The sequence below is a fragment of the Fukomys damarensis genome, unplaced genomic scaffold, assembly GCF_012274545.1.
Source record: "Fukomys damarensis isolate Sample0158 unplaced genomic scaffold, DMR_v1.0_HiC HiC_scaffold_33, whole genome shotgun sequence".
NCBI lineage: Eukaryota > Metazoa > Chordata > Mammalia > Rodentia > Bathyergidae > Fukomys > Fukomys damarensis.
Window position 1 is genome coordinate 52,101,840 of NW_022900945.1, and position 23,387 is coordinate 52,125,226.

General features: G+C 44.6%; 1 protein-coding gene across 3 annotated transcripts in view; it reads right to left on the reverse strand.

Annotated features, from left to right (window-relative positions):
* The window catches only part of Ctss (cathepsin S), a 24,946-nt gene extending 1,559 nt beyond the window's left edge, over nt 1–23,387 (reverse strand). The window contains exons 1-8 of one of the 3 annotated variants that reach the window (XM_033758224.1): nt 23,230–23,387; nt 17,763–17,859; nt 15,245–15,371; nt 8,967–9,089; nt 7,538–7,687; nt 5,099–5,326; nt 2,818–2,983; nt 1,207–1,309 (exon numbers count right to left, since the gene is read on the reverse strand). In XM_033758224.1, coding sequence (XP_033614115.1) covers nt 1,207–1,309; nt 2,818–2,983; nt 5,099–5,326; nt 7,538–7,687; nt 8,967–9,089; nt 15,245–15,371; nt 17,763–17,788 — 923 coding nt within the window. In that variant the 5' untranslated portion in view covers nt 17,789–17,859; nt 23,230–23,387. Of the gene's footprint in view, nt 1–1,206; nt 1,310–2,726; nt 2,984–5,098; nt 5,327–7,537; nt 7,688–8,966; nt 9,090–15,244; nt 15,372–17,762; nt 18,088–23,229 lie in introns of those variants that run through there. The other 2 variants (XM_019206379.2, XM_033758225.1) reach the window with 2 other exon arrangements.

Below are 23,387 nucleotides of genomic sequence, written 5' to 3' on the forward strand. Positions count from 1 at the left end.
GGTTTGATTTTTTTTTACACAAATTCTCACTATTGTTCCAGGCTGGCCTTGAACTCACTCTGTAGCCCAGTCTAGCCTTAGATTCATGGGAATCCTCCCGCCTCAGCCTCCTGAGTGCTGGAATTCCTAGCTTGCACCACCATAATTGGCTCATTCATATTTTAGACAAATCTGTGTTGGGAGTCATATGAAAGGAGGATTTGTTAGAAGGAGACTTGTTAGAAGGCTACGGCAGTTGTCTTCTCAAGATGTCTGAAGTAGAGCAGTAACATAAGAAATAGAAAAGAGCCGGGCGTGGTGGCGCACACCTGTAATCCCAGCACTTGGGAGGCTGAGGCAGGAGGATCGCTGTGAGTTTGAGACCAGCCTGGGCTACATAGTGAGTTCCAGGTCAGTCTCAACTACATAGTGAGACCCTGTCTCAAAAAACAAAAAATGAAATAAAATTACTTTGTTGCTGATTGGCTCTGGAAAAGTACTATCTTACTGGATGACTGTTTCATGAGATATTGTCACTCGCTTAGATGGTAAATTCTGGGGGGCACAGTATGGTGGAGGGGGTGCTGAGTCCCTCGGACATGATGAATTTGGAGATATTAAGATACAGGCAAGTGGATATATGATCAGATAAGATTGTTGTTGTAGGCAGATATCAGAACTAGGGAAAAACACTCAAGCCATCCGCATACAGGTTATAGCTAAAGTTATAACAATGGAATGATGTTTTAAAAAAAGTAGACTAAGAAGAGTAGTTGATTATTGTGACATACTTTTAATCCCAGCACTCAGGAGGCTGAGGCAGGAGGATTGCTGCCAGTTCAAGGCCATTCTGGGCTGCATAGTGAGTTCAAGACCAGCCTGAACTACAGGCTTCCACAAAGAGGGAGGAGGGGAAAGAGGAGGAGGGATAGGGATGAAGAGGAGGAGGAGAAGGAGGAGGAGGAGAAAACAGGAATGGCCAGCGGGGAACTAACCAACGTTTAGAGACTAAGCAGAGGAACAGATATTCATAAGAGGGAATAAAAAGGAATACAGAAGTATTGTAGAAGATAAATTGTGAAAACAAAGAGATAAAGGCAGAATAGCAAGTGGAACAATGAGGCACTGAAGAATTGAGAATGTCACTTTGCCGGAAGCCGTCCACGTGGATCATCACGAAAGCACGTTTGATTTTATAAGCGATACGTTAATGTGCAAATCCATCACCTGTTTTTCACAAGCCAGTAGTCTTTCCCATTAAGGTTACCATAGCCAACCACTAGTACGCCATGAGTCACATTCTGAGTGCAGGAGGGGTCATCGTAGACACCTGAGAATAAAGTATGGGTTAGTAAAGGAAGAAAACAGCAGAACAAAGAGGAAAACAGACCAAGAAATGAAAAAGATAAGAGATGGGCGAGGAAACAGAGGGATCGCTGTGTGACGGGGCTTCTCTCCGCCCCCCAAGCGGGGGTTGAACTCAGGACCTTGTGCTTGCGAGGCACCGAGCCAAGTCCCCGGCCCTGCCAGTTTTGTGTTTGAATTTTTATGAAATCCCACTCCTTTCTTTGGTCGTGTGTGTTTTCATTTTGTGACTGGTATATTTCAGCGACAGCACCCATCGTGGGGAACCCGTCCCTGCGCACGGTGCGTCGCGCTTTCTACCCGCTCCCTGCCCTCCCTTCCATCCCCTGTTCCCGAATTCATGAGAGCTTTGTCTCCATTCTTCCTCCTGTTCTCTCTCTTTTCTCACTAGTCCTTTCCTCCCTCCCCACATCGTTCCCCTTCTCATTTGAGCATTTTCTTCCCCTTTCCCAATATCTGTAACACATTTGGGTCATTTTTCACCATTTTGGTGTCTCGTGCCAGAGAAACAATGCGGTAGTTAAACGATTTACTTCACTTGAGTGTGGTCTTGGCTGGGGGTTCAGCTCAGTGGTGTGGCTGCGTCCCTCGCAAGCTCAAGGTCCTGAATTCAACATTTGGCACCAAAAAAAGAAGAAGAAGAAGAAGAAGAAGAAGTGTGGTCTCAACGTGCATCCATTTAGCGAGAAATGTCTCGTTTTTCCTTCTTCACGCCAGAGAAGAGCTGCATCGTACGAAACACCCACATCTTGGTCCATGCGTCAGTCGTCCGGCATTTGGGCCGTTTGCAAGCTTTAGTTCTTACACACTGCGCCGCTATAGACATAGGTTTGCATGTATGGCGTTAGTGTGATGCTTTTAATCCCTTTGGGAAGATGCCAAGAAGGGGAACGGCTGGGTCAAATGGAGCCTCTAGTTATACTTTTTTGAGGACTCTCCACCCTGATTTCCACAGTGGTTGCACCAGTCTGCACTCCCACCAGCAGCCCTTTCGCCCACAGCAGCCCGGCCAGCATTTGTTATTGGTCGATTTCTTCTTTTTTTTTTGGTACCAGGGATTGAACTCAGAACCTTGTGCTTGTGAGGCAGGCGTGGTGCCGCTGAGCTAAATCTCAGGCCCTGTATGTTGATTTTTATCTTGCAACTTTATTACATTTAAGTTGCATAGTTTTTAATCTTAGCTCAATCACTTTCAGGTTGTGCAATTTCAAGCAAGATAATCCCTCTAGTGAGTTTCTCCATCTGCAAATGAAGGTTGCTGTGAGGGCTGAATAAGATAAAACATAGAAAAAATTGAGCATGATGCCCGGCAGCTAGTGTTAGTAAGCTTTCGTAAGACCTGGGTATACAACATTGAAACGAAATGAGAGATCCTGTCTAACCTGTTCGGACATTTGGGTAGAATGAGGGAGGGGTACTATGCTTTCCTCTGTGCAGGGTCAGCTATGGAAGAAGCTCGCAGATGTGTTTTACCGCTTCTGTAGAAACGGAATGAAGGATGCTCTGCATCAACAGCAACAGACACTGGTCCTTTACGGGCCACGGCTTCTTTCAGGGCTTCTTCGCTGCCAGAGGGGAGTTCTGTGTAACTTGAACATGTGGCAGCACGGTTTTTTGAATCATAATGGCATTTTTCATCCTGAAAACAATACATATACATATATATATGATAGATGAAGTATATATTTCTATTTCCATTATAAACCACCAGTACCCTAAATCTGGACTTTAAATACATTTTTTCTCACTTTCATATTTTCAAGTGGCTATGACTCCTCTTTTGTTTTTCCTTCTGTTTTGAGACAGGGTCTCACTACGTAGTGCAAGCTCAGACTCTTCAGTCCTCCTTCTGCCTCCTGAGTGCTAGGGTTACAGGCACACGCCACCACTCCCGGCTCAGACTCCTTCCTTTGAAAGAAAGAATAATCAAATTGTCCAAATCCAGATTTAACCTATAACAAAGAGAATATAGGACTCTGCTCTTGCTCTAAATTGTAAACATCTTTCCACACAGAACTTGCCAGGAGTCAGGCGTGGTGGCACACACCTGTAACCCCAGTGCTCGAGAGGCTGAGGCAGGAGGATCACGGGACGTTCTTGGCCAACCTGGGCTACCTAGTGAGTTCAAGGCCACACTGAACTACAAAGCAGGATTCTGTCAAAAAAGAAAAGAAAACTTTCCAGGACAATATATGAGGTGTATTGCAGAGGAATACTACAGTCATTGGAAACTTTAGACTTGAATTTCAAAATCATTTTTACAATATTATGTGTGTAAGATATTTGCAGTTAAAATGGCAGTTTATAAACTGAGTGTTGTGGTACATGCCTGTAATCCTAACACTCTGGTAGAGTAAGGCAGGAAGATATCAAATTCAAGCCCAGCTTACGCAATTTATCAACTTAACAAAATCCTGTCTCAAAAGTTCCAGGAACGTAGAAGATGTAATTGGGCACGTTCATGGCAGTACGGCCACAGACGAAATAATCTTTTTTTTTTTTGGTACCAGGGACTGAACTTGGGACATTGTGCTTGTGAGGCAGGCATGGTGCCACTGAGCTAAATCTCAGGCCCTTAAGAATGTAGAAGATACTAAGTTTATTCCCCAGTATTAAAAAGTAAAGACATGGTTTATGAAGACTGGATGTGCTGGGCATGGTGACCCACACCTGTAATCCCAGCACCTGGGAGGCTGAGGCAGGAGGATCACTGTGAGTTCAAGGCTAGCATAGGCTATGTAGCAACACCCCATCTTCAGAAAAGCTATACAGGGCCGGAGATTTGGCTCAGTGGTTCTGCCGCCTGCCTCGCAAGAGCAAAGGGCCCAAGTTGGATCCCAGGTACCATACAAAAAAAAAAAAAAAAAAAAAAGCGCCATACAATGTGGTAAACACCTATTTGTATATGTCAAGTGCAAAAAGGAAGATTATACATCTATATTTATATAGGCTACATGTTACAAATTCATGCACATGCAACCATGTTTTTAAAATGCTTCACAGGAAAAGAATGTGAGAGACATAAACCAAAGCAATAGAGGTTAAAGTAAGTGATATTTGAGTATTTTGTTGTTGTTCTGAGACAGGATCTCATGATGTAGTTGGCCTTGAACTCACTAGGTAGCCCAGGCTGGCCTCAAATGCGTAGCATCCTCCTGCCTCAGCCTCCTGAGACCTAGGATTATAGATGCATACCGCCATACCTGTTTTGAGTGGGTTTTTAAAAATCTTTTCTAAATTTTCTATAACATGAACATATTATTTTATAATTTAACAAAATGTGTAATAAACTTGCAAAGAAGAGGAGACCATCATTGAGCTTCTTAGTAGGTAGAAGAATAACCGTTTGATGGTCTGAGAGTTACGGTTGAACGTGGGACACTGCAGAAAAAAAAATCTTAAGTCTTAAGTAGCTATACAGGGAAGAATTTTAAGAATGATTTGCTCAATGTCTGTGTTTAGAACCAGGGATTTAGCTCAGTGGTTCTGCCTCCTGCCTTGCAAGCTCAAGGACCTAAGTTGGATCCCCGGTGCCAAAAAAAAAAAAAAAAAGTCTGTGTTTAAGTAGGATTGGTACTTGTTTGTTCAAAAACACTGTGCCACTGATTAGAAGGCTGCTGCATAAGACAAAAATCTTGAGAACGTAAGAGTTCCTGGCTAGGTTCTCACACACACTATGGTTTTTGAAGCAGCCAGTTTCGTGGCGAGCCCTGAGTGGTCAGCAGTGGTCAGTGGGAGTCTGTGGATCACCTACCATGGCTTTGTAGGGATAGGAAGTTTCTGAGTCGATGCCGTTGTTATCGATGACGTACTGGAAGGCCTCTGTCATGAAGCCGCCCCTGCAGCCTTTATTTCCATACTTTTCAGTTGAACAGTCCACCAGGTTCTGTGCACTGAGAGAGACCAGCTTTCCTGTTTTCAGCTTCAGCTGTGCTTCCAGAGCTCCCACAGCACTGAAAGCCCAGCAGGAACCACAGGTGCCCTGCAAGAAACGGGTCACGGGGCAGTCACAGAAAGTCAGTAAGGATGGCCCTAAACCCAGCAGAGCTCCCCCACTGCGGTTCCCTTCTGTCTGGGGGAATGAGGACCGACTACTGATTGTTCTCTAGGCCGAGTCCCTCTCACGGAGACTTGCAAATGGCGGGGCTCGGACCAGGATGGACACATTCAAACCTATTAGGAAATGGAAATTCCCCGAGCGTGTGCCAAGTCCCACTTATCTTCCCTGGGAGGGAAAGGGATACATGCATACGGTTAAGGGATTTTTGAGGGGGAAGAAAATGATTTCCTCCTCCTGAAGCTGTCTTCTTCCTGCTAAATGATGCCCCAAATGCAAGAGCTTTAATTCTAGGTTAGCATTTTTCAAACATTATTGTCCTGAGGGAACAGAAAAATACAAAACTGAGTTAGTTGAAAAACTCATCAGAACTGCTTGCTCCCTCTGTCTGTCTGTCTGTCTCTCTTCTCTTTTCTCCCTTCCTCCTACCTCACTCTACCCAAAGGAGACAAATAGAAATGGCTTTAGTCAAAGCAAAATTGCTCATTAGAATGCAACATTCTGGCCAGGGTGGTGGCGCATGCCTGTAATTCCAGCACTCGGGAGGATGAGGCAGGAGGATCGCTGTGAGTTCAAGACCAGCCTGGGCTACATAGTGAGTTCCAGGTCAGTCTCAACTACATAGCGAGAACCTGTCTCAAAAAAACAAAAACAAAAACAAGAATGCAACATTCTGAAAAGGAGCTTGTTATGGCTGTGTCTCGATGTGCCCGCAAAGCCTCATGCAGTCCAAGGTGGGCTTTTCAGAGGTGGCTGGACCTGGGGTGTGTGATGCTGGGACTGATGCCTGGTGTGATGCCAGGATCAGGGGCTCTAGGTTTAAGGGTGTGAGTGCTACATGCCCTGAGTAAAATTATAAAATTATAAATTTAGAAACTTCTTATCCTTATCTGGATAAGATATAAGGGACAGAAAGAGCTGCAGTCATCCCTTGCTGCTTTGCGGCCTTCTGCCTGCCATGAGCTGTTTCTCCTCTGCGACGCCCTCTGCCGCCCCGCCTTGCAGCCCGCCCATGATGAACTGAAGCCTCTACAAACTTTAAATAAACAGACTTTTCCTCCCTTCATTTTGGGTGTCAAGTATTTCATCTCAGCAATTAGAAAAGTAACACAGAGCTCATAAATTACTCCGAGTTAGTCCTCGAATATGCAGTTGGCAGGGCTTTCCTGAACTGATTTTACAGAAGCTTAAGTAAGAAACCTGGTACTAGTTTTTGGTAGGGAGGAAGTATAAGAGTGGGAAAGGATGAGGGTAGCAGTGCTATTCTTTTTTTTTTCAGTACGGGGATTAAACTCAGGACCTTGTACTTTCCAAGCAGGCGTGGCACCACTGAGCTAAATCCCTGGGCCCAACTTCTTTTTTTTTTTTTTTTTTAAGAGTAGGAAAAATTTATTGAGGGAAAGACAACTTCCGAACTTCTGGCTAAGAGAGACAGAAGGGGAACCGGAAAGTGAGTTGTCCCCCAGCCCCCAACTTCTTAATACATTTATGTTTTCTTCCTTGGTCACACACTGCGGCAAACACTCTGATTCTTCCCTTACCTGACCTTTAAGATGTGCTTTATGCTTAGTTCTTGCTAACTTGTTTAGGATTTTTGTAGCTTTTAAAAAAATAAAACACAAAAGGGAACTACAACATAGGAACAATTTTGCAAACCATAAACTTCCTTACTCTAACACTGCAAGCTTAGCTATGTATTAACTGGACTGGCTGAGGCCTCTCTAGCTCTAGACCCTCCCTCTCCTCCCACTCGGAAATTAGTAAGCTACATGGAGAGACCAACTTCTTGATCAGGCTTCCCTCACACTGGATCCTGCTTCCCAAGCAGTTGGGGTGCAGGGCGGTCCCGTGTGATGAGGGGGCGACGTGAGCGGTGACGTTTTGCTCTCATAGACCTGATCACGCGGGCCCAGTGTCTGTCCAGGGTGGCTGTGTTGCCATTAGTGTTCTATGCATTCTGAGGACAACAGATACAGGGCGTGACCTTTGCCCTCAGGTGGCTTACAATTTAGCTGAGAAGACAAAAGTAACAACTAGAAAGTGACAGAAGAGCCTGAGATTCACTGCCAAATTATGTAGCTCCTCACAGAAGAGAGGTCTGCCTTACGGTGCAGAGGCTTGGGATGGTTTGCTCACCTGGTATTTCACGTCAGTAACACACCCCTTTTCTCTCCAGTCCACAGAATCCGGCAGTTTCCGATTAGGTTCTGATTTGTAAGTGACATTTCTGGACCATTGTCTGGGCACTCTCAGGGAGCTCATCAAAGACAGCACTTCTTCACTGGTCTAGAAAGCAAAGACACATTCCCTTCCACTCATAGCCTTTTAAATATCCTAATAATTGTAAATGTGAATTTATTTTAGAACCGAGAAAAACTGGTGATAGTTGTGACCGGGACAGGTACCACTGAATGGTGGGGTGAGCGGTCCAGATGTCTTCTTTTGGCTTTTTGAGACAGGGTCTCACTGTGTAGTTAAGACTGATCTGGAACTCACTGTGTAGCCCAGGCTGGTCTCGAACTCACAGCAATCCTCCTGCCTCAGCCTCCCGAGTGCTGGGATTACAGGCGTGCGCCACCACACCCGGCTGTCCAGATGTCTTTAATCTTGGACTTTGCATCAGTGTCTTTCTCAGTTAGCTGAACTTTCTCCTCAAGAAGAGGATCAAGAAAATGGTGAAAACTGAAAATTACAGGGATGTGGAGGCAAGGCATAATTTTATAAACAGCACTGTCTAAAAGTGGGCCAAACCGGTTTTCCTTGTGAGAAAGAATTAAAAGGAGATTTGTGCATTTAATTAGGAATCTGGTTTACCGAGGGTGTTGCTTTCCAAACAGTACTGTGACTCTTAATTTTGGCCACAGTTAAAGTAGAACAGAACATAACTAATGCGAGGGCCAGGGATGCAGCCCAGGGTTAGAGGGTTCCTTAGGACGCCTGAGGCCCTGCTTCGGTCTCCAGACCCCCACACACCCCAGATGGGAGATTATATTATCACACATCAATACAGTAACTAACTACTATATAAGACTACGAGCAGGCTTCAGAAAGTTCTCTTTAGAATTCACTGAAGAATGAAAGCGATATAATCCACGAGTTTAAAATTTCCACTAAAGAAGGGACTTGTGAAGGTAAGCGGTCAAAGTGGGAATTTCAGTACAAATTCTTGGGTCCTTAAGTTCTATTTTCTCACTTTGCACGCGCAGGGCTGGGTACTCTTTTTTTCCCCTGTGGTGGCGCTGCTGGGACTTGAACCCAGGGCCTCCTGCGTAACAGACAAGGGCTGTACTACTGAGGCGCTTCTGGCCGTGGCTCTCCTCTGGGGCTGCCTTTGTCTACTTTCAAACTGCTGTGGGCTGGGGATTTAGCTCAGTGGTTCCGCTGCCTGCCTTGCAAGCGCAAGGACCCGAGTTCAATCCCCAGTACCAAAACAAACCAAAAAACTGCTGTTGAGGATATGGAAATCACACAGCTAGACCCGAAAGCAGGATTACAGTGGAGCCTTGGTTCCCAAACTTAATTTGTGTGCTGTGCTTGGGTAGCACTGTGTCTGTGATTTGCCTACCATGTCTCCCAGGTGGTTCATGCCGAGGTTGTACGAGTGCAGCCCCATCGAATGCTCCAGGTTGTGAAGCATCACGAACTTGAGGTTCTTCTCCCAGATGAGCCGCCGTACCTGTTCTTCATTCTAACATACAAGGTAGGAGAACAGTCACCCTCCATCCCGGATGAACTCACACTCAATAATGAAAGCGGCATTTTGTGAAGCAGTCTAGCAATGCAGCTCTGTCTCAGGGCATACAAAGCAACGAATATATCCAATCTAACTGCTAAAATCACATACTAATTCTAACTCTTGCCCTTAGCTGCTTTGGTGGTTATTAATATTTTATGGTATACACAATTCATTTCCTCCAAATGAGGTTAACAGTTTTGTTTTTAGAAAGTATTGTTTGTTGAAGTATATTATATACTTCATAGGTGCAAACGCAATCTTTTTTTATTTTTGGTACCGGGGATCAAACTTGGGACCTTATGCTTGTGAGGCAGGAGGCAGAACCACTGAGCTAAATCCCTGGCCCTGTAAACTCAATCTTTATGGGTCCCCATAAAATTTTTTGAGTCTCACTATTAAAAAACAGTTGAGCTGATTATAAATTTCTAGCTGTTTTTCTTCAGCTATTTCAAGATGTTTCTCCATTTTCTTCTGATAGCTTTTGTTGCACATGAGAGATGTGCTATCAGTCTAATTATTGACCTCTGTTTTTAACTCTGGTAGAATTTTCTTTTTTCTTTTCATGTTCTGTAGCTTCTAACTATTTACCTTCTGCTGGTTACTCTGTGTGCGTGTGTGTGTGCGTGTCTGCATGTGTGTGTGTGGTACTGGGGATAGAGCCCAAGTCTGTCTTCACACTGAGTTGAATCCCTAACTCCTCCTCCTCTTCCTCTTCCTCCTTCTTCTTGCTATTATTTTATTATTTTAAATTTTGAGATAGGGTCTCACTCTGTTGCCCGGGCTGTACTTGAATTTGCCATCCTCCTACCCCAGCCTCCTGAAGTGCTGGGATTACAGGTATGCGCCAGCACACCCAGTCATGCTGGGTACTCCTGACTGGATAATTCACAACATTTCTCATATTTGGAAATTTTCAAAGAGCAATCCCCCGCCCCGAAGAGCATTTTTTCATATATTGCTTGTCCACTATTTCATCTAACTTTCTCCTTCAGAAACACCTATCACATGCATCTTAGAGTCTCAGACACTTTTCCAACTCTTACTTGTGTTGTCCAGATCTCCCTTTTTATTGCCGTGTGCTGCACGCTGCATGAGTGTCTCGGCACTAACCCCTTCTTCCACATGACTGATGCTGGCTGGTTGTTTTGCTCTGCAGTTTATCGGGTTGATTGAATTTTTATTTCAGTGGGTATTTTTTTTTCAAGATTTCTAATTTATTTCACAAATTTAATGTTCATCAGTGTGTATGTATTTCCTTTATGTAGAAAGTCATTTTGGGTTCTATTATTTATTACTTTAATTTTATCCAGAGAAAAATTATGTACGGACTTGTTTTTCTGGTCCTCCGGAGAGTCGTTACACAGAATATAATGTTCACAAGGGACATGGTGTACCCGGCGCGTCCACAATAGCTGCTGCCCTCCACTACCACCAGGGCCAGAATGAGCTGCGGGCCCTATGAACAGTCATCACCCCATTCCACCTCTATTCATTGAATGCAAGAGCCCAGTCCCAGAACCTGGTCTCAGGAAGCCTTACAGACGCAGCCCTCTCTCTTTGGGAGCAACTTTTACTATTACCTAGCCATGGACACAATGCACTCGCATGATGAACCTAAGTCCAAACCACTAGAGAAGGCAAAAATGGGATAAGTGAAAATAAATCTAACAAAGTGCAAGAAAGGAGAAAAAAGTGGACTTGAGATAGATTATCAAGGTAGGATACTAGTCAAAACTCATGATTATTCCTGCTGACGGGTTGGAATAACATTCGCTTAGTTAATCTGATAGGGATGATAATTACACATTTAACTCTAACTCTGAAACTAGGGCCCTGGTCCCAAATTGGTTCATCACCCAAGTGAAAATCATATGATTATCTCAGTGGATGGAGAGAAAACATTTGACGAAGTTAAACAGCTTTCTGTGATAAAACCTTCCAGCAGATTAGGCATAGAAGAATGTTCCTCAATACAACAAAGGCCCCAGGTGACCAACCCCAGGTAACCCCATATTCAACCACGAAAAGCTGAAGATCATCTCCGAGACAGGAAAAAGAAAGGGACACTCACTCTCACCGTGTCTATTTAATGTGCAAGTCTTAGGTGGAGCAACTAGGCAATAAAAACAAAGAAAAGGTACCCATATAGGAAAAGAAGAAGTGAAATTATTTCTTTTTCTCAATGGCATCCTCTTATATATAGATAACCCTAAATAATCCACCAAAATACGATGAGAACTGAAAGAAATTTGGAAAAGTTGCAGGTTATAAAATTAATACATAAAGCCTGGGTGTCATGGCACATGCTTGTAATCCCAGCGCTTGGGAGGCTGACTCAGGAGAATCTGTACGAGTTCAAGGCCAGCCTGGGCTACAAAGTGAGTTCAGGGCCAGCCTGAGCTACACAGTGAGACCCTGTCTCAAAACAACAACAAAATTAACACACAGAAGTCAATAGTATTTCTATACACAAACAGCAAACTACCTGAAAAGAGATTAAGAAAATAATCCCTTTTACAACAACATGAAGAAATACTTAAGAGTAAATTTAACACCGGCGAAAGATCTATGTAATTGTCCTGCAGTACCCATGTAGGATTGGTTCAGGGGTCCTTCCCCGCAGGAATAACAAACTCTGAGGGTACTCAGGTTCCTCCTGTAAAATGGTGTTAGCCAGGCATGGTGGCACAAACCTAAAATTCCAGCTTCTCAGAAGGCTATGGCAGGGAGATCATAAATTTGAAGTCAGCCTGAGCATCGTATAGAGATCCGGTGTCAAAACTTTTATTAAAAGGCCCGGCTATCACCACTCCTTTTCAATATAGTTCTGGGAACATTGGCCACAGCAATTAGACAAGAGAAAGAAATAAAAGAAATAGATAGGAAAGGAAGAAGTTAAACTGTCATTATTTGCTCACAATATGATACTCTACATAGAAGACTCAAAAAATTTCACCAAAAGACTTCTAGACTTACTTGACAGATTCAGTAGAGTAGCTGGATACAAGGTCAACACTGAAAAATCAACAGCCTTCTTGGACACAAGCAACAGACTCACTGAGAGAGAAATTAGGGAAACAACCCTTTCATAACAGCATCAACAAAAATGGAATATCTAGGATTCAAATGAAGTAGAAGACCTCTACACTGGAAACTACAGCACTCTGAAAAAAAAGATCAAAGGGGATGCAAGAAATGGGAAAGACATCCCCTGTTCCTGGGTAGGAAGAACCAATATAGTGAAAATGGCCATACTTCCAAAACTGTGATACAGAGTCAGTGCAATCCTGATTGAAATCCCAACAGTATATTTCACAGAGCTAGAAAAAACCCCAAAATTCATTTGCAACCGGAAGGGACCTAGAATAGCAAAAGCAATTCTAGGCAACAGAGACGTGACGGGATATCACAATCCCCAACTTGAAACCATACTACAAGCCACTGTCATAAAAACAGCATGGTACTGGCAAAGAAACAGACTCAAGGATCAGTGGAATAGATTAGAAGGTGCAGAAACAACTCCTGACACACTCAGGTACCTCATCTTTGACAAAGGAGCCAACTATCCTCACTGGAGGAAAGATAGCCTCTTTAATAAATGGTGTTGGAAAAAGATTTCAACCTGCCACAGATTACAATTAGACCCCTATCTTTCACCATAGACTAAACTAAAATTGAAGTGGATTAAAGATCTAAATATTAAAACAGAAACACTAAACCTGCTGGAAGATAAGTTAGGTAAAACTCTTGAAGACATAGGCATACAAAAAGACTTTATGAACAAATCCTCAGTAGCACAGGAACTAGCACAAAGAATCAACACCTGGAACCTCATCTTATTAAAAAGCTTCTAGCCGGGTGTGGTGGCGCACACCTGTAATCCCAGCACTCGGGAGGCTGAGGCAGGAGGATCATTGTGAGTTTGAGGCCAGCGTGGGCTGTATAGTGAGTTCCAGGTCAGTCTCAACTACATAGTGAGACCCTGTCTCAAAGCAAAGCAAAACAAAATAAAACAGAAGCTTCTGCACCACAAGAAAAATCACCAACAGTGTGAAGAGACAACCCACAATGTGGGAAAAAATTTTTACCAGCTGTTCCTTAGACAAAAGTCTATTATCTAGAATATATAAAGAACTAAAAGGGCCGGGGATTTAGCTCAGTGGTTCGGTGGCCTGCCTTGCAAGCGCAAGGACCCAAGTTCAATCCCCAGTACCAAAAAAAAAAAAAAAACAAAAAATCATACTCCCTAAATATAATGACCCAATTAAAAAATGGGCATCTAGCCAGGTGTGGTGTAATCCCAGCACTCCGGAGGCTGAGGCAGGAGGATTGTTGTGAGTTCAAGACCAGTCTGGGCTACATAGTGAGTTCCAGGTCAGTCTCAACTATGTAGTGAGACCCTGTCTCAAAAAAGGGGGGGGCACCTGAAATGAACACACATTTCTCGGACAAAGAAGTAAAAGCAGCAAATCAACATATGAAAAAATGTTCAACATCATTGGTCATTTGAGAGATGCAGATGAAAACAACACTGAGATTCCACCTCACCTCAGAAAGAATGGCTGCTACCAAGAAATCAACCAATAATAAATGGTGGCGGGGCTGTGGGGAGAAAGGAACCCTTCTCCACTGTTGGTGGGAGTGCAGACTGGTGCAACCGCTGTGGAAATCAGTATGGAGATACCGCAAAGAATAAGCATTAGAGGTTTGACCCAGCCATCCCTCTGCTGGGTATCTTCCCAAAAGAAGCGTCATACCACAGTGATATATTCTCACCCATGTTTATGGTGGCACAGTTTTTAACAGTAAAGCTTGGAAACAGCCCAGTTGCCCATCACCTGGAGACTGGATAAAGATGTGTGTGTGTGTGTGTGTGTGTGTGTGTGTGTGTGTGTGTGTTGCTGTTGTTTTTGGTACCAGGGATCAAACTCTGATCCTTGCGCTTGCAAGGCAGCCGGCAGAACCACTGAGCTAAATCCCTGGCCCTGTTTTTTGGGTTTTTGAGATGGGATCGTACTTTGTAAAGTTCAGGCTGTCCCTGAACTCACTATGTAGCCCAGGCAGGCCTCGAACTCCAGGCAATCCTCCTGCCTCTGCCTCTCAAGTCCTGGGATTACAGATGTGCACCATCATGCCTGGCAATAAAGTTAGAATTTTAAAATGAATAAACAAGTATATTTAAAATAAAAACCAGGGGCTGGGGATTTGGCTCAGTGGTTCCGCCACCTGCCTTTCAAGCACCAGGGCCTGAGTTTGATCTCCGGTACCAATAAATAAATAAACCAAACTGCAGGACCGGGGATTTAGCTCAGTGATTCTGCTGCCTGCCTTGCAAGTACAAGGGCCTAAATTCATTCCCCAGTAACAAAAACAAAACAAAGAACCAAAATACAAAGTGGGAAGTGAGAGTCAACTTCCAAATTCTAGCAGCTGACGCCATGCCACAGGCTGTCTTAACAACTTTTTGTTCCTCAAACACGCCAAACACACTATTCCTCAGACATGCACTCGTATTCCTTTGGCCTGGGACTTTCACTCCATCATTTATGTTGCTCCCTCCCTTGCTTCTATGAGTTCCCTGCTCAGGACTCTACTGGCCCTTCTGTCACCATCGCCCTGTAGTCACGGATTTCTCACTGTCACCTCCCCCCATGGCCCTTATTTTTCTCTACCACGCTTCTTCTTCTTCTTCATTTTTTTTTTTTTTTGTTGTTGTTGTTTTAAGACAGGGTCTCACTATGTAGTTGAGACTGACCTGGAACTCACTATGTGGCCCAGGCTGGTCTCGAACTCACAGTGATCCTCCTGCCTCAGCCTCCTGTGTGCTGGGATTACAGGCATGCGCCACCACACCCAGCTCTACTGAGCTTCTTAACATCCAACTTACTCCACATACCTGCTGGTTTGCCCACTTCTGTCCTTCTCTCCTACTCTAACAGAATCTCCACAGTAGCTCTGTTTTGTGTCCTGCTACATGGTACGCGGAACAATAAATAAGTACGTAATATTTCTAGAAAACCCTGCTTGTAAGAACACAGCTTGGAGAGCAACAGAACGGGCTGGGTACCGGAGAAAGGGCATCGTGCTCAAGCGGCAGCCCCTTCTACCTTTTCCTGATAGTGTTTTCCATAGGTTTTTTTCCAGAGATTCCAGTGGTGATCCAGCGTAGGATCCTGCTGCACTTGTGCCGCTGCCAAAGCGCATACCACGCACACCCACGTCAGCCGCTTCATCCTGTTGGAAAAGGCAACCGGGCAAGCGGAGCTCTTAGCTGCGTGCTTGTGCGTATTCAGAACAGCAAACAGCACCACAGAGGGAAAACACTCTTATAAATCAGAATTAGAAAACAACACCTTGCAGTACGTAATCACAAGATGAAAATGCAGGACTACGTCTGAAATACTACTTCCAATACTTAGTAACACTTAATTTTATTATTTTTATTAATTAAAAAAATTTTGAAACAGGGTCTCGGTCCTGCTATGTCACGCGGGCTGGCCTTGAACTCTTGCTGATCCGCCTGCCTCAGCCTAGTTAGTAATATTTTTAGCAATGATTTTCAGAAATTTTCCAATATGTAGTAAAATGAACACACTAAGTGCTCTGTTTTTTTCCAGTACTGAGGATCAAACTCAGGACCTTGAGCTTGTGAGGCAAGCGAGGCACCACTGAACTAAATCCCCAAACCTCACACAGAATGTTAAAAAGTAGGGACTTTCCAGAATTTGCCAACAAATCTAAACAAAGGAAATCCTCCTCCTCCTTTCCAAATAGAAGTCATTCTGAGAAGAAGACACCCTCTGAAAAATTAGTTTATCCTCTAGATTGTTTAATACGTGAACTTGTTTTATGAGCTGGTCTTTTTTTTTTTTTTTTTTTTTTTTTTTCCCACTGGTTTTTTTTTTTTTTTTTTTTTTTTTTGTACCAGGAATCGAACTTGGGTCCTTGCGCCTTTGAGGCAGGCAGTGGCACCACCAAGCTAAACTTTGGCCCTGAGCTGGTCTGTTTAAATGTGCAGAACCTAGTGTACACATGTGTGGAAACATCGCATGGTGCCCCATCAAAATACACAATTTTCTGTTTCTGTGTATCAGCTAAAAGGTAATTTTAGTTTTTACAATAGCTGGGCATGGTGGCACATGCCTATAATCCCAACAACTCTGAAGTTTGAGGCCAGCTTGAGCAACTTAGTGAGACCTTGTCCCCAGATAAAAATAAAAAGGGCTGGAGATGCAGCTCAGTGGTAGAGGGCTTGCTAACCCCAGTGCAGTCCGCACTACTACCCCCCTACATACACACAAAGGAAGGAGCCAGCTGTGGGGACAGGTGCCTGTGGTCTCAGCTGCTCAGTAGGCTGAGGCAGAAGGATCACTTGAAAGCTGGGCGTGGTGGCTCATGTCTGTAATCCCAGCACTTGGGAGACTGAGGCAGGAGGCTGTGAGTTCGAGACCAGCCTGGGCTACGCAGTGAGTACCAGGGAAGTCTGAACTAAATAGTGAGACCCTGTCCTAAAAAATAGAAAACACATACAAAACAACAACAACAAACAAACGAAGGATCCCTTGAGCCTGGGAGTTGAGACCAGCCTGGGCAATACAGTAAGATTCATCTGAAAAATAAATCAATGGGCTGGAGATTTAGCTCCGCAGTTCTGCTGCCTGCCTCATAAGTGCAAGGACCTGAGTTCGATCTCTGGTACCAAAAATAGAATAAATAAATAGAGCTGAGGCTATAATTCAGTGGTAGAGCACTTGTCTCGCATGGGTGAGGGTCTGGCTTTAATCCCAGTATTGCAAAGATTAATCAAAAAATAAAAATAAAGTGTCTATAACCTTTAGAGATACTTAAAAGACAACTCTTATCCACCAGTCTGACATCCTTAGGGTTTGTTTTATTTATTTATTTTTTCTTTTGTGGTACTGTGAATGAACCATGGCCTTCACATTAAGCAGCAACCCTGGCCTTTTTTGAATTTTTTATTTTGAGACAGGGTCTTGTCAAGTTGATAAGTTGCCCAGCCTAGGCTCAAACTTGCAATCTTCCTGCTTCAGCCTCCCAAAGTGCTGGGATTAGCTTTGTAACCCCCCACCAACACTTAAGTATTTATTTCAAAGGAGAGAATTAACTACTCTCTAAAACACAATTTCTATATTCAATTCAAAGAAACCGCCACGGAAATTCAGTAACTGCCTCAGACTGTATTTTACTTTTATCCACTTCTTTTTAATTCAAAAGAACTGGAATTTTAACTGTACATCTTCAAATTATATTCCAAAGAGAACTAGTCTCAGGGCTGAGGATTTGGCTCAGAAGTTCTGCCGCCTGCCTTGCAAGCTCAAGGACCCAAGTTCGATCCCTGGCATACCCCCCCCACCAAAAAAAAAGAAAAAAAGAAAAGAAAACTAGTTTCAGTCTCAAGTTTAGATGTTCAAGCAGACATTAAGCTTTCAAAAATAAATTATTTTTAAACAGAAAAGGAAGAGGCAAATTGAGTGATGTGATTTTTTTTTTTTTTACTTTACTTCCTGAAACCAGAGCTTTAAAACCTGGCAGGAAGAGCAAGCTAAAAACATAAGCAAAGCGTGTTTAAAGACCAAACGCGAGAGAAACACAGAAAGTACGTACATGACAAAACCGGCAGGTGTTCCCATCAGAAGAGTCCGGGAATTGGTGAGCTCACTCCAGAGATTCAAAGGCAGTAAAGAGACTTCGGCTGAATGGCCTTTAAAAAGAAATTGGGCTTTGTCACATGAGGTATCCACGATGAGGAAGTGAACTTTCATTTCAGTTTCATTTGAAATCTTACAGAGCCAGCTACCCCTAGCCTTCTCCTTGTGACCTTGGGAACAAAGGTTCAGTAATCAGTTCTGACTTAAGTGAATCCTTCGCAAACAAACAGGACAAAACAAACAGGTTGTTTTCAGCAAACAGCAGCAGCTTCTCAGGAAACAGGATAAATGGACTCAAAATGTAGTACAGAAGCCCCCGGCGCCAGGAAGTCCAGTCACTGTGTACACACCTGAGCAGACCGTCCTTGGGCGTCCAAGTCATAAATATTTACCCCAGATTCCTTAGCCCTTCCACACCTATACAAGCCTAATTCCTTTCCCAGCCGGCTGCTAATATCTCTCTCCGGTGTTAGCCCATCTGTTCAGGGATGGAGTCTCCCGGCCAGCTGCTGTCTCTCTCCCATTACCAGCCCATCCACACACGGATGTCATAAGCTCGGCTTTTCCCAGCCAGCTGCTAGAGCCTCCTGACTGTAGTTCTTGTTCACTGAAATAAGCTTTTCTTTTTCTCACAACCAAGAGCCTGTTTTTTGACAAGTGGATTCTTTACAACACGTAAACCATCGGGAGGCACCAACACAAGAACAAAGTTAGCGATAGAGGAGCAGTAGAAGTTTACCCTTTAATCTTGCATCCTTCTGATAATTCACTTTTTTCTTAGACTATTTTATTTATTTATTTATTTTGGTACCGGATCGAACTTGGGTCCTTGCACTTGCAAGGCATGCAATGGAACCGCTGAGCTAAATCCTCGGCCCTAATTCGCTTTGTTTGTTTGTCTAATTGTTTTTTGAGACAGGGTCTCACTATGTAGTTGAGACTGACCTGGAACTCACTATGTAGCCCACAGCGATCCTCCTGCCTCAGCCTCCCAAGTGCTGGGATTACAGGAGAGCGCCACCACGCCCGGCTCTCATTCACTTTCCTAAAAGTATCAATTTTGAGATTAAAAACGAAAAACTTAGTTACAAAGTGATTATGATTAAGCCCCTCCACTCTCAACTCCACCAATACCACTCTTGAAGGCTCTTCTGTCTCAGTGATAGAGAAATCAGACCTGAGGCAAGGAGCGTGAGCCCACAGGCAAACTTGGAGAAGGAAGAGGAAATGGGGAAGAGGCTTGAGCTTCCGGGGAAGGAGAGCCGAAGGGGACATAGTCCTGCCCAGAAAATTGGGCTGATCAGCTACCAGAGGCAGAGCATTCTCTGGCCTCTGAGTCTGTGAGGTGGCACTGGAGAATTCTGTCCCCCAAGGGACGTGCCAGTCCCGGGAGATCCGGCTTCCGGTCAGGGGAGCAACCTTATCGCCGCAGACTTCTGGAGCTGCTGTGTGGATGACGCCTGTGGGATTTCGCCCTGCAGCAGAGCTGACCTCCTGGCATTTGGTCCCCAAGGTCACCTGTCCACATTATAGTATTGATGTCACCTTGTGTGTGCCCAGTGACATCCTAGGGTGAGGGACCCTCCGTGTGTGGTTTGGGTAACATGTTCACGACTGTGTCACGGGCTGGCATGGGCCCTCGCTTTGGTGATAGCGAAAATTAAAACTAAAGCTGGAGTTTGCCGGGGAAAGCTCTAAGGAGGGTAACAAAGCGGGAGCACAGCTGATAGAGGCCAAGCCAGTGCCGTAATAAGGACAGTGAGAGCGGCAGCGGCTCCCCCAGGCGGGGCATAGCTGGCCCTTCCACAAAAGGGGAAGACCAGCGTTTAAGGATGGGCTGAGACGGTGTGAGAAGCTGTGCTGCTGCGAACAAGGTGCACAAGTATCACTGTCATCTGAGTCTTTTAATGCTTTGGGGAAGATCCCCAGCAGGGGGACGGCTGGGTCAGTGGGACCTCTAGTCCCGGTTCTTTGCGGTGTCTCCATATTGATTTCCACAGCGGCTGCCCCAGTCTGCACTCTCACCATTGGAGAGGGATCCTTTCTCCCCACAATGTCACCAGCATCTGTTACTGGTTGATTTCTTGATAGCAGCCGTTCTTTGTGGGGTGAGGTGGAATCTCAGTGTTGTCTTCAACTGCATCTCTCGAACGACCAGTGATGTGGAGCATATTGTTTCATCTATGTATTTGCTGCTTTTCCTTCTTTGAGAAGTGTCTGTTTATTTCAGATGTCCATTTTTTGAATCAGGTCTTTATAGTGGAGAGGGTCTGGTTTTTTGAAATTCTTTATATATTCTAGATAGTAGACCTTCGCCTGAGGAACAGCTGGTGAAAATTTTTTCCCTCATTGTGGCTGTCTCTTCACACTGCTGGTGCAGAAGCTTTTTTAATAAGAAGAGATCCCACTTGTTGGTCTCGCTTCTTTGCGCTTGTTCAGGTGCAACGGAGGTTTTGTTCATGAAATCTTTTCCTACGCCAATATCTTTACGAATTCTACGTAACCTCTCTTCCAGTCAGTCTAGTGTTTCTTGTTTAAATATTTAGATCTTTAACCCATTTTGATTTTAATTTATGCATAGTGAGAGATTTAAGTCTAGTTTCAATCTTCGGCCAGTTGAATCCCAGTTTTTCCAGCACCATTTATTAACGAGGCTCTTTCCTCCAGTGAGGAGGGTTTGGCTCCTTTGTTGGAGATGAGGTAGCTCAGTGTGCCTGGAGTTGAGGTGGACCAGGGTTCAGCTGATGATGATCTCAGCTCCGGTTTCCTAGCTCTGGAGGAATCCTCACCACGTGAGGGCTGATTTAATTTCCAGGAAATAATCATTTCTGCTTGGGGCAGTTTCAGTCATTCGAGGCTCTGCTTCTCCTGGCATCTAGGTGTTCACAGATTTAGGGCAATGTCTGGGGATGGTAAAGCATCACTGCCCCAGAAAGGGTATCTGGAAGCGGACTTGAAAAGCTGGTGATCAGCGTCCCTGTGAACTCTGAGCAGCCCTTTACTCTCATCTCAGTGACCTCTACCTTGATGGGGGTTGAGACAGGCTGGATAAGCTCTGGTTAATAAACTGTTCTGAAAACCTTTAGACAGACACTCCCAAGATGACTAACAGGCCTATAAGGAGAACTGAGATTTGAGCCAGAGTTTTACAAAATGAAGACCAAGCTTTGTGTTACTTGTTGGGCCCCCATGAAGAGACAAACGTTTTAAGCAAAAACATCTTAAGTCCCTGATTGTCTCAAAATAAAACTCAAATTGTGCTTTTAAGGATTAATGGGTTAAAGGGGGAGGAGTTTGTCCTTTGTTCCTGTGGCGGTCTCTGACTCCCTCAGAACTGTCAATTCTATTATCCCTGAGCCTCTCTGACTCTGCTTTCAGAGCGCCCAGTCTTCTGCAATTTTAAAAGAAATCACAGTACCCAGGCAGATCAGCCGGTACCAGTAATAACATCCGCAGGAGGCAGAATTGGAAAGAAGTGAGTCTCAGAAGGCAGATCGGGAAGCTGGTTTTTCAGGCTGTGAGCAGAGGAAACTCAAGAAGGACTCTCGAGTAGAGCTCGTTGTGAAACTCTCATCTTCCTTGTCCGAACTCGGTTCCTTGTGCTTGTGAGGCAGGCGACAGACCCACTAAGCTAAATCCCCGGCCCTTCCTTGTCCTCTTTTACATATCTGATTTTATATCCAGTTCACTTCAGGGTTGTTTTTGTTTTGCTCTCAGCCTTGGTACCCCTACATGCATCTGAATGCCAAAACATATATGGTTCAGTTTCCTTAGTGAGGATACGATTGTAAGAACAAATTTCGTATCGTCAAGATTAAAATTATAGATAACTGTTTCCACCAGGGACCATGCCTTCTTGGGTCACTGTTCGTCTGCCTGATGGAGGCTGAAGCCCGCGTGCTCCATGACAGAATGTACCTGGGCACTGGAGGAAACTGGCCAGCCCCATCATGGGATGTGACCTAAACGGAGCCAGGTATGAAAGTGGCTCTCTAGCTGATTCAGATAATCCTCTACCAAACGGGGGAGACAGAAGTAGGTTAGTGGTGGCATCTAAGAAACAGGATTCAGAGCACCAACTAACGTTTCTAAAACTATAAATGAATTCTAGATTTACCCTAAAAGTTGAATTGGTCCCAAACGAAATAGGGCTCTCAGGGAAGACTGAATTCATTGCAGACTGTTTTTGAACACAAGAATTCAACAAAGGAAAAAGCTGGGTATGATTGTGTGCCTACCATCGCATCTGTTCGGGAAGCTGAAACGGGAGGATCTCTTAAGCTTAGGCATTCAAGGCCAGTGTAGACAACACAGTGAGACACCATTTAAAGAAAAAGTAAGCAGAGTAACTTTACTTCACTTCTGATATACATACGAATTAATATCAATATACATGTGAATTAAACCTGACTAAAATATAGGTTTTATTTTTTATTTTTTTGAGACAGGGTCTCACTATGTAGTCGAGACTGACCTGGCACTCACTATGTAGCCCGGGCTGGTCTCCAACTCACAGCGACCCTCCTGCCTCAGTCTCCCAAGTGCTGGGATTACAGGCATGCGCCACCACGCCTGGCTAAAATGTAGGTTTTAGAAGAATCTAGTGTCACTAGTAGAATGCAAGAAGAATACAAACAGATTTCCTTTTATGGGAAAAAGAGTAACTGCCATCGTTTTAGTCAGTTTTGCATCACTACTACGAAACACCCAGCACAGAATACTTAGGAAATAAAGAGAGGCTCATTTTGGCACATGGTTCTGGAAAATTAAGTTCAAGATCAGGTGGCCTGCTAAGTCTGGGCATCTTGTGAGGGCGCCATTTCACAGTGTCAATGTGTGTGGCAGCAAAGGTCTTACATCATGAGCCCGAACAGAGAAAGGGGAAGTTGAGGTCCCACAGACCCCTCTGGGGCACAGCCCTGTGACCCAGGACTCAGTCCCACCTCCTGGAGTCCACCGTCGCTCAACAGCACTCTGTGACCGGGCCTTGAGCACCCAGGCCTTGGAGGGACGCCGCCCACGTCTGAGCCACACCAGGGACGTGACTGCCATCACCTGATCTCTCCTCACATAGGGAGCCGAGCGAACATTTCCAGGCTCTTGTGCTTGCCTTGGTTATGCTGCCTGTTGGTTACAAGACCGGAAGCAAATCCACACGCCTGGCTCACTTTCCCTCTGCAGGAACAGTCCAGAGTACCCACTTCACGGTAGCTAAACAGGGAAGATACCAGCAACAGAATGCAATCCCCCCATCCCACCACCGGGGATCGAACTCAGGACCTCACACTTGCCAGGCAGGGGCAGCACCACTGAGCTAAATGCCTGGCCCAACAGAATGAATTTTTCGTCTTTCTTCATAAGGTGGTTCCATTAATGAGTCCTAGGTCTGTTCTTGCAGAACAAGATGCCAACGAAGTACTTACTGTCAAGGTGGATGGCTGGACGTGGCAGCTGTCACCTGTGGTAGCTCAGCACTCTGGGAGGCCACGGTGGGAGGATTAGGGTGCAACTCCAGGCAGTGTAGCAACCTAGTGAGACCCTCTCTCAAAATACAAAATAAAAACAAAGGGCTGAGAATGCA